Raw genomic sequence first — 15,982 nt, 5'->3', positions numbered from 1 at the left:
ATTGTTTTTACAACAATAAATAAAGCAAAATTACAAAATCCACTTGCTGGGCTGCATTAACAGAGGGATATAGAATCAAGATCACGTGAAGTACTAATACCAGTTTACAAGGCCTTGGTAAGGCCACACTTGGAATACAGCATCCAGTTTTGGTTACAATGTAAAAAAGATGTTGACACTCTGGAAAGAGTGCAGAGAAGAGCAACAAAGATGATCAGGGGACTGGAGGCTAAAACATATAAGGAACGGCTGCTGGAATTGGGTATGTCCAGTTTAATGAACAGAAGGACGAGGGGGGACTTGATAGCAGTGTTCCAGTATCTCAGGGGCTGCCCCAAAGAAGAGGGAGTCAAGCTATTCTCCAAAGCACCCGAAGGCAGGACAAGAAGCAACGGATGGAAACTAGTCAAGGAGAGAAGCAACCTAGAACTAAGGAGAAACTTCCTGACAGTTAGAACAATTAACCAGTGGAACAACCTGCCTCCAGAAGCTGTGAATGCTCGAACACTGGAAGTTTTTAAGAGGAGACTGGACAGCCATTTGTCTGAAATGGTATAAGGTTTCCTGCCTGAGCAGGGGGTTGGACTAGATGACCTCCAAGGTCCCTTCCAACTTTATTATTATTATTATTATTATTATTATTATTATTATTATTATTATTATTATTATTATTATTATTATTATTATTATATAAACAAACTGGGCAGCTGGCTGATGCGAATGAAATTCTTAGCGCAGAAACTGTTCCCAGCAATTTTTCTGGTTAAAAAAAAAATACATGCTGGATTTGAATCTGGTTTAAAGTTTCATCCTCTATCCTACACATGGTTGGAATTCCTGCTTCTTCCAAGGATGTTTAACAGGATGGTTAAATCAACCCATTTTTGAACTAGAGACCAACTGGCCAGCTTTGCATCAGGGACCTAACCACGAAAGAACTAACCAATTTAAGAAACAACCGAGTTTTGAGGAGCACGAATCATTCCCAAACCACTTGTGGGAACATGGCCCAACCTGATTTAAGCATGTGCAAACCTTGAATCCAGGACAGCGGACAGAACCCCCCCCCCCTCTTCACCCAGACGCACACAAGTTGATTCCAAAATCCGGCTCTCTTTAAAACAGCCATAGCTTTATTGGTCTGCTCTTAACACAATACCGCACGGAGAACTAGAGGTACCAAAATACCACTGTTTCTCCCCCCCCCAGCTGTCCCCTGCCACAGGACTGATGCCACGGGCCACACCGAATGCGGGTGCAAACACTCAATTTTGCACTGGCCATTGTTTCAACTGGACCCAGATCCAGGGTGAAAGAGGGGCCAAAATGCAGCCTCTAAATCAGAGTTTTTCAACCTCGGCCGCTGGAAGATGGGTGGACACCAACACCCAGAATTCTGGGAGCTGAAGTCCACCCATCTTCCAGCGGCCGAGGTTGAAAAACGCTGCTAGATTCTCTCAGTCTGCAGTGAATATCCGGCTTGAGATGTCATCCAACAGCCAATCAATGCCCACCAGCAGATTTTCCCCGGTGTAAGCACTGCACCCTCGGATGCACCAATGGTGGGTCTGGATACTGTCGAGGTCCAGGGCCTGGGGAGGAAACAAAGAGGAAAAAAATCAGAACATTCCCCTTTTCCGCAAAGGTGGCAAAGATCTGAGGAGGCCAGGGACCCCTCCCAAGCCTCGAAAAGGGTCCTAGGGACTTCAAAGAGGCGAAAAAGGGCAAGATGGTAGAGAAATGAGCCATGCAAGGCTTAAAATGCAGGAGCGCATGTGCCATCTTGACCTTATTGACCTGTTTGCCCCTCTGGCTAAGTGGATTGTTGCCTGGACTTTGGAAAGAAGTGGGGGGCTCTCCTTCGGAGGGGGCAAAATGGGGAATTTAGCGAAAAAAAAACTAAGCCGCCCAGAATTAACTTGAAGCAAGATAGGTGGCCTATAAATTTTATAAACGAATAGAGCGCTGAGTTGTGGTTTCTTATACTGGATCAGGATGGGACAATGCGGTATTTTAAAATAAAACGAGCCACTGATGATTTGGTTTATAACCCATTTTAGGAAGAGAGACTTTGTGTGCTGTTTGTCAGTTCTGACAGGCAATCCCTCAAAGTTACAACAGCCATGAAAAAGTGACTTATGACCATTAGTCACACTTACGACCATTGCATGGTCACATGATCAAAATTCAGACGCTTTGGCACCTGGCTCATATTTATGACGGTCACAGTGTCCCGTTGTGTGTGTGTGTGTGTGTTCCCCTTTTGCGACAAGCAAAGTCAACAGGGAATCCAGATTCGCTTCACCGCCGTGTTACTCAGTTAACAACCGCAGCGATTCACTTAACATCTGTGGCAAGAAAGGACATGAAGTGGAGCCCAAACTCACTTTACGTATGTTTGACTGAGCAACATGAATTTGGGGCTCTGTTGTGGCCGTTGAGGGTGAAGTGTGCTTTTGCAATCTGTCAGGAGCAGGATTTGAACCGGAGGAACATTTTAATAGAAAGGAAAGCCGAGGGTCTGTTTCTTCTAGAATGTTCCGCTGGGGTTGAAGAGAAGGGAGGGAGGTTGCAGACAGAATTGGGCAGTGGGAAACAGATTGGCACCAGTGGTGGGATTCAGACATTTGAATCACCGGTTCTCTGCATGAATGCCGCTTCCGGAAGTCCGTTCTGGGCCTGGGCAACAAAAAAATGAGCTACCGGTTCTCCCGAACTGGTGCGAACCGGCTGAATCCCACCACTGATTGGCACCCACATCCTGGGCACAATTCGATATGCACAAGAATCTCACGAGCCACCCAGAAGCCTTTCGCTAGATTTCAAAGGACAGTTTAGAAGCAAATGTTGTTTTTTTTCATCCTGCTTCAGAATAGCTAGTAGGGACAAAAATTGCAGAATTTCTCTGTTCCGCTCAGTGTCCAGTTTTAAAACTCAGCTAAGTTTTAGCTACTGCCTTTTTCAATTCAGAACCTTAAGGCAGAGTTTCTCAACCTTGGGCACTTTGAGATGGCGGACTTCAACTCCCAGAATTCCCCAGCTGACTCAGGAATTCTGGGAGTTAAAGTCCACGAGTCATAAAAGAGCCAAGGTTGCCTACCCCTGGCCAAAGGGAGGCTTGCCAGGCGCCCAATGATCGTGGTTGCCCTTGCAACAGGAAGGGGGACAAATTTAATAAATAAATAATCAAACAAACAAACCGCCATGGTTCTTACCTCCTGGATGGCGCTGGGAATTAATGCACCTGGCAGGTCCTGCTTATTGGCAAAGATGAGAAGTGTGGCACCAGCCAAACGCTGCACAAAGGGAGAGAAAAAGCAACAAACACACCACATTTTCTCACTCAACCTAACGGCTTCCGAAGCTAACAATAGGGGTCATCAGCCCACCAAATGCCAATTTTGGGAATTGGAATCCTAAGAAAAGGGATCCGGGGTGGGACAGCCTGGTCAATTCTTCTCCCGGACCGAGGAGAGCGGACGAAGCATTGTTGGGGAAACGCGGTCACTTTAAGATGGGTGGACTTCAACTCCCAGAATTCCCCAGCCGGCATAGAAGGTAGAGCACTTCCCAGGATTGCTGGGTTGGGCCACAATAGAGCAATAGCCCAATCCCAAATTGGTTTCCTCGATGGGGTGTCAGCAGATGCTCAGCCATGCTAGAGTTGGTTAAGACTGGATGGGAGACCACAAGGAAATCATGGGGGTAGAGACTACATTGCCAAGAAGATTACTTTTTTATATATATATTTGTTTGTATCTCGCCTTTATTCTTTTTTGCAAATAAACCAAGATGGCAAACATTTCCAACATTTCTTCCTATTTTCCCCCACAACAACAACCCAGTGAGGTGGCTTGGGCTGAGAGAGAGTAACTGGCCTGAAGTCCCCCCAGGGGGCTTTCATGATTAAGGCGGGACTAGAATTCACCATCTCCTGGTGATTGGCCCAAAGTCCCCCTGTCGGCTTTCACGATTAAGGTGGGACAAAACTGGTTATAAATACAAATTACACATTTATATATATGAAGTGACTAGGAGTCAGGGAATTCTGGGAGATGAAGCCCACTGCTTCTAATGTTTGGGGAATCAGCCACAGGAGTCCCAGAATCCTCTCTCCCTACCAAGGAATTCTGGGAGTTGAAGCCCACTGCTTCTGATGTTTGGGGAATCAGCCACAGGATTCCCAGAATCCTCTCTCCCTACCAAGGAATTCTGGGAGTTGAAGCCCACTGCTTCCAATGTTTGGGGAATCAGCCACAGGATTCCCAGAATCCTCTCTCCCTACCAAGGAATTCTGGGAGTTGAAGCCCACTGCTTCCGATGTTTGGGGAATCAGCCACAGGAGTCTCAGAATCCTCTCTCCCTACCAAGGAATTCTGGGAGTTGAAGCCCACTGCTTCCAATGTTTGGGGAATCAGCCACAGGATTCCCAGAATACTCTCTCCCTACCAAGGAATTCTGGGAGTTGAAGCCCACTGCTTCCAATGTTTGGGGAATCAGCCACAGGATTCCCAGAATACTCTCTCCCTACCAAGGAATTCTGGGAGTTGAAGCCCACTGCTTCCGATGTTTGGGGAATCCTCTCTCCCTACCAAAGAATTCTGGGAGTTGAAGCCCACTGCTTCCAATGTTTGGGGAATCAGCCACAGGAGTCCCAGAATACTCTCTCCCTACCAAGGAATTCTGGGAGTTGAAGCCCACTGCTTCCGATGTTTGGGGAATCCGCCACAGGATTCCCAGAATCCTCTCTCCCTACCAAGGAATTCTGGGAGTGGAAGCCCACTGCTTCCGATGTTTGGGGAATCAGCCACAGGATTCCCAGAATCCTCTCTCCCTACCAAGGAATTCTGGGAGTGGATGTCTCCAAGAGGCCGGAAAGCTTGCGACGGCCCCCCTCCCGTTCCAGAGGAGGCAGCCCCCTCCCTCTGCCCAGCGAGGCAGCCCACCTCTTCCACCAAGAGGCTCTCCAGCTCCTTCTTGCAGTCCTCCATCCGCTGATGGTCCGCGCTGTCCACCACCCAGATGAGCCCGTCGGTGCTCTCAAAATAGTTGCGCCAATAGGAGCGCAGGGACTTCTGGCCCCCCACGTCCCAGATGTTCAGCTTGAACCTGCGGAGGGGGAGACAGAGAGAGAGGCAAGGTAAGAGGTGGGACAGCCAGGCCAAGAGGCTGGGGAGGGGGCAGCCAGGAGGAGGACGGGGCGAGGGACCCTCACCCGCGATGCTCCAGGGTCTTGATGTTGAAGCCCAGCGTGGGCGAGATGGTGTCAATCTCGTCTCCATTGAACTTTTTCAAGATGGTGGTCTTGCCGGCATTGTCCAGGCCCCTCGGGGCGGCCGGAGTCAAGGGCCGTAAGCCACGGTGGGAAGAGCAGGACAGCGTTAGAGGAAAGGCTCAAGCTCCCAGCAAAGGAGAACCGCAGAGGAGGGAAATGCATTTGAATCCCTCTGCCTCGTGGACTTCAACTCCCAGAATTCCTGAGCCAGCCATGCTGGCTCAGGAATCCTGGGAGTTGAAGTCCACCAGGTCATCGAAGAGCCCAGGTTGCCTCCCCCTGCACCTAGCCACTCCCTCCAAAAGCATTTCTGTGCCCCTAAACCTAAAGGGCCAGCCTGCCTGGGAAAGCACAGAGCAGGCAGGGAGTGAGCCCCAAGCACTCTGCCCATGCTCAAGGGCACTCTTGCCCAGGCAAAAGCTGGGGGATGGAAACGCTAGCTGTTGGGCGGGGGGGGGGGGAAGGGAACGCAGCCCAAAGCAAGCACCTCTTTCCTGGGGTGCAAAGTCAAGGATCCCCCCCACTCCCGCCTTTCCCAACTCAACCCACCCACCGCCTATTCCCGGTTTCCCGCCCCCCACTCCTCTTTTTTCCTGGCGGAAGGATACAGCATCAGCAGCCGCAGCTCCCGCTCCTTCTGTCGCATTTTCTTCAAGATGCTCAGCAGCCCCATCGCCCGCGCGGAAGCTTCGCTCGCGCCCCGCCCACTGCCGGGAGGCCGCGCGCGTCGCCCCGCCAGGCCGGAACTCCGCCTCCGCCAATCAGGAAGGTCGGGGGCGGGTCCCAGCTGTAGAGGAACATAGAGCGGGGGAGAAACGTGTGTCTCTCTCTCTCTCTCTCTCTCCCTATATCTATTTATCTATCTCCATCTCTATTATCTATCTATCTATCTACCTACCTATCTATATCTATTTATCTATCTCCATTATCTCTCGCTCTCTCTCTCCTATCTCCATCTCTATTATCTATCTATCTATCTATCTATCTATCTATCTATCTATCTGCGTCTCTATTATCTATCTATTTATCTATCTCCATCTCTATTATCTATCTATCTATCTATCTATCTATCTATCTATCATCTATCTATCTATCTATCTATCTATCATCTATTCATCCATTATCTATCTATCTATCATCTATCTATCTATCTATCTATCTATCTATCTATCTATCTATCTATCTATCTAATCTATTCATCCATTATCTATCTATCTATCTATCTATCTATCTATCTGTCTGTCTGTCTGTCTGTCTCTCTCTCTCTCTCTCCCTATATCTATTTATCTATCTCCATCTCTATTATCTATCTATCTATCTACCTACCTATCTATATCTATTTATCTATCTCCATTATCTCTCGCTCTCGCTCTCCTATCTCCATCTCTATTATCTATCTATCTATCTATCTATCTATCTATCTATCTATCATCTATCTATCATCTACATCTATTTATCTATCTCCGTGTCTATTATCTATCTATCTATCTATCTATCTATCTATCTATCTATCTATCTATCTATCTGCGTCTCTATTATCTATCTATTTATCTATCTCCATCTCTATTATCTATCTATCTATCTATCTATCTATCTATCTATCTATCTATCATCTATCTATCTATCATCTATTCATCCATTATCTATCTATCTATCATCTATCTATCTATCTATCTATCTATCTATCTATCTATCTATCTATCTATCTATCTAATCTATTCATCCATTATCTATCTATCTATCTATCTATCTGTCTGTCTGTCTCTCTCTCTCTCTCTATCTACTTCCGGCTCTGAATCGCAATTTTGCTGATTCCTGCACGGCAGCCAGGAGATGGCAGCGAAGGGACCTTGGAGGTCATCTAGTCCAACCCTCCCTGCTCAAGCAGGAGACCCTTAGACCATTTCAAAAGAGGTGGCTATTGTTAGCTTTATTACCTTTAAGGTAAAGGTAAAGGTTTCCCCACACAGGTGTGCTAGTCGTTTCCGACTCAAGGGGCCGGTGCTCGTCTCCGTTTCAAAGCCGAAGAGCCAGCGCTTGTCCGAGGACGTCTCCGTGGTCACGTGGCCGGCATGACTAAACGCCAAAGGCGCACGGAACGCTGTTACCTTCCCACCGGAGTGGTCCCTATTTTTCTACTTGCATTTTGACGTGCTTTCGAACTGCTAGGTTGGCAGAAGCTGGGTTGAGTAACAGGCGCTCGCTCTGCTACGCGGCACTCGGGATTCGACCCGCCAAATGGCCGACCTTCTGATCGACAAGCTCAGCGTCCTAACCCACTGAGCCACCGGCTCCCTCTTTATTATTAATTATCTTTATTTATGTATATTTACACCTTTTACCCAGACAACATGCTGTTTGCCAAATACTGAATGTTATTGGGGGAAACCCCAACCCGCACCCCCAACCTTTCCTATCCCAAACCCCCATTTTCCCACCCTCCTTTTTAACCCTATAAAAATAATATATTTTTTTCAAAAAAAGAAAGAGGTGGGCTGGTCTTTGACTCTTTGGTGCTTTCTGGTCCCTTTTAATTACGGTACATAAAAGCAGCCTTAGGCTTTTGCTTGGTGGAAAGCAATTGTACAGAAGATGCACATGGTTGTGTTGAGACTGTGCAGAGGGCAGCTAAGAGACTTCACCAAAGGACGGAGTTGCAAAGGACCTTGGAGGTTTTCTAGTCCAACCTCCCACGCAAGCAGGGTAACCTATATACTTTGCGAGAGCGGCTGTGCATTTGGGTGGTTACTGCCTGGGGGGTCAGAATACAGAACAACAGAGTTGGGAGGGACCTTGGAGGTCATCTAGTCCAATCCCCTGCTCAAGCAGTAGACCCCGTGCCATTCCAGATAAGTGGCTGTCCGGTCTCTTCTCAACAGCCTCCAGTAATGGAGCAGCCACAACTTCTGAAGGCCAGCTGTTCCACTGATTTGATTGTCCTCATTATTAGGAAATTTATTCTTCTCTCTAGGTTATTTCTAGGGTGCTTGAGACAAAGGTTTTCGGTCTACTCAAAAGTAAGAGCCTTGAATCAAATTAATTTGATATTCTCAAATGGGTGGAAGACTTGGTGAGTCAGGTCTGTGCATCTTTCACTTCAAAAGGAACCTGAAGTCGAATGTGCCCACCGGTCAGACTGTGGCCTTTCACCGACGAGTCCCGCCCCCATCCGGGTAGAGAAGACCAATCGCCAAGCTGGAGGAGTGTCAAATCTACCGCAACGTAGATTTGCGATACTAAAGAGAGATACGTGCTGTTGCATTGAGAGTTTAAACAGAGCTTTTCTTTTCTTTTTTTTTTTCCTGAGGGAAGGGAGATAGACCCAAAGAAATTGGGAAGGAAAAAAAATCCGATTCTGTCTAAATTCGTTTGTTACGACGTTTGTTTAATGCAAAATAAGCAAATAAGAGAGATCTGTTTCTGGGGTTGCACCCAAGGTGACTTACACTTAAAATTGCAAATCAGCTAAATTGAGGGGGGGGGGTGTTCTCCAAACTTGGCATGTTTAAAGCCTTATGGACTTCAATTCCCAGAATTCCTCAGCCATTGTGGATGGTACACAATACATGGACTATAGGCCAACCTTGGCTTTTTATGACTCGTGGACTTCAACTCCCAGAATTCCTGAGCCAATATGGCTCAGCTTGGAAACCACTCCCTTTCCCCTCACCATGGCTGGCTCAGGAATTCTGGGAGTTGAAGTCCACGAGTCATAAAACAGCCAGGGTTGCCTACCCCTGGACTATGTGGACCACTACACTACAGCTTCCCAGGCTGGCTGGGGAATTCTGAAAGTGGAGTCCCCAGCTGCGTATCTAAAGCAGCTGCAGTTAAAAAATGTTCTCCTGCAAACCTTGGCTTTGCGGAACTGAGTTGATTTGAGAGGCATCTGCACATGCTCAGAGGCTCCCTTCCTTGGTGTTTTAGGGGACAGGCTCTCTGGAAAGTTTCATTTAAGACAGGGGTCTTCAAACTTGGCCCCTTTATGACTTGTGGACTTCCAACTCCCAGAATTCCTCAGCCAGGCATGGCTGGCTGAGGAATTCTGGGAGTTGAAGTCCACCAGTCATAAAAGAGCCAAGGTTGCCTACCCCTGGCCTAGGCCGCTTTATGACTGGTGGACTTCAACTCCCAGAATTCCTGAGCCAGCCATGCTGAGGGGAAAGGGAGAGGTTTCCAAGCTGAGCCATGCTGGCTTAGGAATTCTGGGAGTTGAAGTCCACGAGTCATAAAAGAGCCAAAGTTGCCTACCCCTGCCCTAAATTGAGTAGCTTGGCTATCCTGGTCCTTTGTTGGCCTTTCAGGTGTGCTTGTCGGAAATGCTGGCAACTGCAGGAGCTCACCCGTGGAGTGTGTCCGATTGAGGATGGCTGCACCATACAGAGCCAATTGTACCCCTTTTGATGAAGGCGAGAAACCGGACGTAAATGGGCATTTATTTAATTTATTGCATTTTAAAACACTCATCTTCTTCCTTTAGGGAAATAATATTCCAGAGAAAGGAGCCTCTGGATATTGAAGCTGTTCCCTCAAAGGTGGTTTTGTTCCATAAAAAAAACAAAACTGAGGCAGTGTGTTCCACTGGCTAACCATTATATATTAAAAAAATCACAACACAGAATCCTCAAAACACCATTCGTGCGAAGCGTTAGTTTTGAAAGAATAACAGAATTGGAATAGACCTTGGAGGTCATCTAGCCCAACCCCGTTCAAGCAGGAGACCCTCAACCATGTTAGACAAATGGCTGTCCCAAACGTTTTGAAACCAGGAGATATCTCCTTGACCGCTGCCCCTGTTCTCTTCTTTCAGAATTAAGAAACACCACTTTTCCAGATGGGGCTAACTACAGCAGGTCAGTGAAGGAAGGATGCTGGGAGTTGTAGTTCATCAACCCCAGTATTGAGTGCAGCCATGCAGAGACCGATGAAGTACATCTTCCCGTCTTCCTCACCACTGAACTGCTGGGCAAGGCAGCCACATCTGGAAAAGCCGACCAATTTCAACCCCAAAAGAATAAAATAAGCTTTAGTGGGAATTTAGCACTGGTTTTTCTTGTGAACAAAACAGGGAATTGTAGCCCCAAAAGGCCATGCTCAGAGTTAGTGCACACTCCGTGGCTGAGAAAAGAACATCCTTAACCGCAAACCATGTGGAGAGCAGATCAATCCTTGTTTTTTTGCAGAACTACTCCAGTGCGACAAATAGCACTCATAACACAACAAAGCACTGATATGCGTCTGTAACACAATGTTGTTCAACCTCTGCAAATTTAAGATGTGTGTGGACTTAAAGGTAAAGGTTCCCCCGCACATGCGTGCTAGTCGTTTCCGACTCTAGGGGCCGGTGCTCATCTCCGTTTCAAAGCCGAAGAGCCAGCGCTTGTCCGAGGACGTCTCCGTGGTCATGTGGCCGGCATGACTAGACGCCAAAGGCGCATGGAACGTTGTTACCTTCCCACCGTAGTGGTCCCTATTTTTCTACTTGCATTTTTACGTGCTTTCGAACTGCTAGGTTGGCAGAAGCTGGGACGAGTAACAGGCGCTCACTTTGTTACGCGGCACTCGGGATTCGACCCGCCAAACTGCCGACCTTCTGATCGACAAGCTCAGCGTCCCAACCCACTGAGCCACCACGTCCCTTATTGTGTGGACTTACAACTCCCCTAATTCCCCAGCCAGCGATGCTTAAATCATGCTGGCTGGGGAATTCTAGGCATTGAAGACCACCCCTCTTAAAGCATGCCGGCGGGTAGCTGAAGTCTGCGTACTTAAAAGCTTGCAAAAGCTGGGCAATTTTGGGAGCTGAAGTCCACCCATCTTAACCTTGCAGAGGTTGAAAAACACTGCTCTAATACAAGCAGCAAATGCTGGTTACCCGTATAGCAGATCAAGGAGGCAGAATAGAGAGGCTGTAAGCAACCATCACCTTTGCTGCAAAACACCTGATGAGCTGGCTTTCTACCTACGGGGAGAGCTCTGCAAACCTGCAGCCAGCATTTCAAGGCAGATCATTCTTTTTGCGCTCCACGAAAGCCGCATGCCAGCTCAGCTGCAGACCTTCTCTGAGAGATCTAACAGTGTCCCCTCCTGTTTCTTGTCCACCAGGAGACATGAAGCCCGGTTCTCCAAAGGAGCCGAATCCGTGAAGGAGCCCTTCTGGAAAACGACGCTCCCCTCGATCACGGTCAAGCCGTGCGCCCGGCATAAGTCAGCGGCCTCTTCTGGGCTGTCGATGGCCAGCAGATGGGTCAACCGGGAAAGGGGGTACCGGCAGTTCTTTGCGTTGAAGCCGTGGCTGAAAGCGAGCAACGCCAGGCGCCGCGTCTTGGCCAGGTGGGGATGGAGAGCGCAGCTGGGCAGGTAAGGGAGCTGGCGGGCCAGGCGGAAGAAACGGGCAAAATTTCCTTCCAAGAAAGCCCAGTGGATGGCCAGGGCAGTCTTGAGGTCTGGAGACGCCCGGATAGTGTCGCTCAGCTGGAGGATCTGCCAGAGGGCATCTGGGGAGCCTGGGGGGGGGGGGGGGAGGGAGGGGAGGAAGAGAGATCAGGCAACATTAAAACGAAGGGGGAGGACCCAGAAGAGGACCAATGGAAGGGGATGGGAACTGTAGCGTGGTGGATCTAGAGCAGAGCTTCCGAACTTTTGAGAAGTCGCTTGGACTTCCTACTCCCGGAATTCCCCAGCCGGCACGCTTTACTCATGAGTTACAAGGCTTCATTTAGTGACCGGTCAACGTTACAACGGCATTGGGAAAGCGACTTGTGACCGTTTTTCCACGCTTACGACCGTTGCAGCATCCCCACGCTCACGGGATCCAGACGCTGGCGCTTGGCCAACCGGCTCACATTTATGACGGTTTGCAGCATCCCCTTTTTGTGACCTTCTGACGCGCCAAGTCAAGGGGGAAGCCGGCTTCGCTTACCAACCGGTGTTACTAAGCGAACAAACTGCAGGGATTCGCTTCGCAACGGCGGCAAGAAGGAAGGTCGTCAAAGGAGGCCAAATTCGCTTAACTGCCTCACTTAGCAACGGAAACGTTGGGCCCCGTTAGACGTCCTTCTCGGCTCCCTCCCTTTATGGGAACCAGCTCCCCCCCCCCCCCCGAGCTTCGGACGGCCCCAGATCTCCGGTCCTTTCGCCGCGGCCTCAAAACACTCCTTTTCCACCTGGCTGACCTGGACTGACAGGCATTTTAATTATGTTTTTAATTTTTAACTCTAACTTTTAATTTATTTTAATTTTAATTTTAATTTATTGTACAGAGGCCTTTAATTTTAATCTTATCTTAATTCCTGTATTTACTGTATATTCTTGTTGTTAGCCGCCCTGAGTCCTTCTGGAGATAGGGCAGGATATAAGTCCCATTAATAAATAAATTTATTTATTTATTTATTTTAATTCCATTTATATCCCGCCCTTCTCCGAAGACTCAGGGCGGCTTACAAGTTTAGCAATAGCCTTCATTCTATGTCTATGCCTGCTTATTAGGGCTTTCATACAGCCCCCCAAGCAGCATTATTACAAAGTCAGCTTATTGCCCCCAACAATCTGCGTCTTGGAAGAAGGATAGTTTGCCCACTATAGAAGAATGGGTGTTGAAAGTTTCGAATCTTGCGGAAATGTCTAAGATTTCTGCTTATTTGAAAGATCATTCACAGGAAAGATATATTTCAGTTTGGAGGAGATGGATAAATTATATTCAGCACAAATATGGGACTAAAAAGTTCCACTTAGCTTATGAGTAGATTTTAGTGGGATATTGTTATCGGTACTTTGTTTGCAGTTACGTTAAAGGGGAGTTAAAGCACATTATGAATTTGCTTAATTGTATATTATGCCTAATTTTTATTTAGAATATGATTATTGTAACGATAATCCTGTATTTATTTTATTTATTTATTTATTTGATTTATATACCGCCCTTCTCCCCGAAGGACTCAGGGCGGTGTACAGGGCAATAAAAATAAGAATACAGGATACAAGATTTAAAGTTAAATGATTGTGCCCAATGTAGTAGGTTAGTTAAAATAATGTTAAATTTAGCATTATTGTATATCACATACAATAATGCTAAATTTAACATTATTTTAAGTGGGGTTGGGGGGGGAGTGGGTGGGTTTGGGGCGGGAGGGATTTGGGGATATATTGTAAAATTTTGTTTTTGTAAAACTCTGTAATCAAATAAATAAATAAATAAATAAATAAATAAATAAATAAATAAATAAATAAATCCTTTTTTTGCATTCTTTCCCCACCCCCGCCACCGGGAGGGATTTGGGGATATATTGTAAAATTTTGTTTTTGTAAAACTCTTTAATCAATCAATCAATCAATCAATCAATCAAATAACTAACTAACTAACTAACTAACTAACTAACTAACTAACTAACTAACCCACCCCTTTTTTGCATCCTTTCCCCACCCCCGCCACCGCGAGGGATTTGGGGATATATTGTAAAATTTTGTTTTTGTAAAACTCTTTAATCAATCAATCAATCAATCAATCAATCAAATAACTAACTAACTAACTAACTAACTAACCCACCCCTTTTTTGCATCCTTTCCCCACCCCCGCCACTGGGAGGGATTTGGGGATATATTGTAAAATTTTGTTTTTGTAAAACTCTTTAATCAATCAAATCAAATCAAATCAAATCAATAAATCAATAAATCAATCAATAAATAACCCTTTTTTTGCATCCTTTCCCCACCCCCCACCGGATCCCATCCCCGGGGTTGCCTAAATCCATCTCCCCGGGGCTCACCCAGGTGGTAGAGCAGGAAGAGCGCCTGGAAGCGCGGCTGGGCGGGGTGCGCGGCGGGGCGGCGGTAGGCGCGGCGCAGGGCGGCGAAGGTCTCGCGGAGCTGCCCGTCGTGCAAGTGGGCGTCGAAGCGGGCGGGCGGCGGGGGCCGGAGCCGGGCGCCGGCGTGGAGCAGGCCAAGCAGGGCGCGCTCCAGCAGGGCGGCGCAGGGGGCGGCGGGCGGGCGCTGCAGCGCCAGATCCAGCCGGACGGCGCGCAAGCGGTCGGCCACGAAGGCGCAGCGCTCGGCCGGGGACGCCTCGCTCGCCTCCTCGGCTCGGCTCAGCAGGTGCCGCACCGTGGCCAGCAGCACCGGAGGCGGGCGCAGGTCGGCAGGCCGCGGCGGAGCCTGGCCGGCCGCCGGGCGGGAGAACTCCTTTACCGCCCGGCTGGGGTCCGGCTGGCCGTCCGGGCTCAGCTCCAGCCGGTGCAGCCGCCCCTGGCGCCGCCGCCGCGCGAACTCCGCCGCCGGGCACATGGCCGAGCAGAGGGCCGGCCGCGGGGGACCCTCCGCCTCGCCCATGCCGCCGCCCCGGGAAGCGCGCAGGCCGGTGGGCAGGGCCGGCCCGGGCGGAGGCTGGTCCGGCCGCTCCTTGCGCGCCCTCCCGGAGGCTGGCTCTCGCCCTGCGCCCGCGGGCGCCCGCTTGCAAAAGGCTCCGTTGCCTGGGAGAAGCGCCTGCGGGGACCGATCCCCGCCTCTTCCCCGCGGATCCCCGCAACGCGTGGAGGCCAGGGCCGCTTCCCCCACGCCGTGCGCGCCCCGGCTTTGCTGCGCGAGCCCGCTCGGGGGGATTCGAAGACTTGTAGGATCGCGCGCATTGGCCAACTTTTTTTTTTTTTTGTCTTTCCCCTTCCTTCCTTCCTTCCTTCCTGGACTCGGCCCCTTCCGCTCCGATGCGGCTCCGGATTTGCAGCCCGGGAGGAGAAAAGGGAGCGGGCAGCCCGTCCGGGTCCTTTCCACGCGCTCCCCGGGGATGATGGGCTTTGCAGTGGCGGAAGGCTTTTGCAGGGCAAGCGTGCTCGAGCAGACCCTTCGGGGCGACTTTGCAGAAGGCGGGATTGCTGCGGCTTGTAAAAGCGCCGTTGCGACAGAGCCAGAAGGGCGCCTAAGGCTGGGAGGGAACCTTGGAGGTCTTCTAGTCCAGCCTCCCCACCCCTTAATATCATCCCAAAAATGCATTGCAAAAATCCCCTTTAGTCGTCTTTCCTATATAGCGAAAGCTGAGAATTAAACTGAAGAATTCTTAGTTGGCCCCCCCCAAAGCGGGGAGGGGGGGGAAGAAAAAAGAAATACTTGGTGGAGCAGTGGGCTAATGCCTCCTTAAGTAACACCAGCTGCCTGCAATTAGTGCAGGTTCGAGTCCCACCAGGCTCAAGGTTGACTCAGCCTTCCATCCTTCCCAGGTAGGTAAAATGAGGACCCAGATTGTTGGGGGCAATAAGCTGACTTTGTAATAATGCCGCTTGGGGGTGTGTGAAAGCCCTAACAAGCAGGCATATTCATAGAATGAAGGCTACTGCTAAGCATATTTGATTTGTGCTTCTTAGAATGTAAGCCGCCCTGAGTCTTAGGAGAAGGGTGGGATATAAATGGGATTAAATATATAATTTACATACATATATATACATACATATACACATGCCTCCTTCAGTAACACCAGCTGCCTGCAATTAGTGCAGGTTCGCATCCCACCAGGCTCAAGGTTGACTCAGCCTTCCATCCTTCCGAGGTAGGTAAAATGAGGACCCAGATTGTTGGGGGCAATTAAGCTGACTTTGTAATAATGCTACTTGGGGTGTGTGTGAAAGCCCTAACAAGCAGGCATATACATAGAATGAAGGCTATTGCTAAACTTGTAAACCGCCCTGAGTCTTCGGAGAAGGGCGGGATAGAAATGTAATTAAA

General features: G+C 48.9%; 2 protein-coding genes across 2 annotated transcripts; both read right to left on the bottom strand.

Moving 5' to 3' along the window:
• Window positions 1-1,111: 1,111 nt before the first annotated feature.
• ARL2 (ARF like GTPase 2) lies at window positions 1,112-6,007 on the bottom strand. Its single transcript, XM_083374771.1, has 5 exons — window positions 5,884-6,007; window positions 5,216-5,326; window positions 4,947-5,109; window positions 3,216-3,296; window positions 1,112-1,592 (listed from the first exon to the last, which is right to left on the bottom strand). Exons 1-5 carry the CDS (start codon window positions 5,946-5,948, stop codon window positions 1,458-1,460), a joined length of 555 nt encoding a protein of 184 aa, XP_083230897.1. The 5' UTR covers window positions 5,949-6,007; the 3' UTR covers window positions 1,112-1,457.
• Window positions 6,008-10,822: 4,815 nt separating this feature from the next.
• On the bottom strand, window positions 10,823-15,077 carry SAC3D1 (SAC3 domain containing 1). Its single transcript, XM_083374258.1, has 2 exons — window positions 14,041-15,077; window positions 10,823-11,781 (listed from the first exon to the last, which is right to left on the bottom strand). The coding sequence occupies exons 1-2, from the start codon at window positions 14,597-14,599 to the stop codon at window positions 11,321-11,323; spliced, it is 1,020 nt and encodes a 339-aa protein (XP_083230384.1). The 5' UTR covers window positions 14,600-15,077; the 3' UTR covers window positions 10,823-11,320.
• Window positions 15,078-15,982: the final 905 nt, after the last annotated feature.

The sequence above is a fragment of the Vipera ursinii genome (genome assembly GCF_947247035.1).
Source record: "Vipera ursinii genome assembly, chromosome: 15".
NCBI lineage: Eukaryota > Metazoa > Chordata > Lepidosauria > Squamata > Viperidae > Vipera > Vipera ursinii.
This window is presented reverse-complemented; position numbering and strand designations above follow the sequence as displayed.

Excerpts from the sequence above, each read along its gene's own strand:
- ARL2 (XM_083374771.1), bottom strand. The coding sequence starts at position 5,948 with ATGGGGCTGCTGAGCATCTTGAAGAAAATGCGACAGAAGGAGCGGGAG. Across the intron at positions 3,297-4,946 it reads AGAGCCTCTTGGTGGAAGAG|CGTTTGGCTGGTGCCACACT; the intron begins GTGGGCTGCCTC and ends CCCTTTGTGCAG. Across the intron at positions 1,593-3,215 it reads TTCCCAGCGCCATCCAGGAG|GCCCTGGACCTCGACAGTAT; the intron begins GTAAGAACCATG and ends TTTCCTCCCCAG.
- SAC3D1 (XM_083374258.1), bottom strand. The coding sequence starts at position 14,599 with ATGGGCGAGGCGGAGGGTCCCCCGCGGCCGGCCCTCTGCTCGGCCATG. Across the intron at positions 11,782-14,040 it reads CTTCCTGCTCTACCACCTGG|GCTCCCCAGATGCCCTCTGG; the intron begins GTGAGCCCCGGG and ends CCCCCCCCCCAG.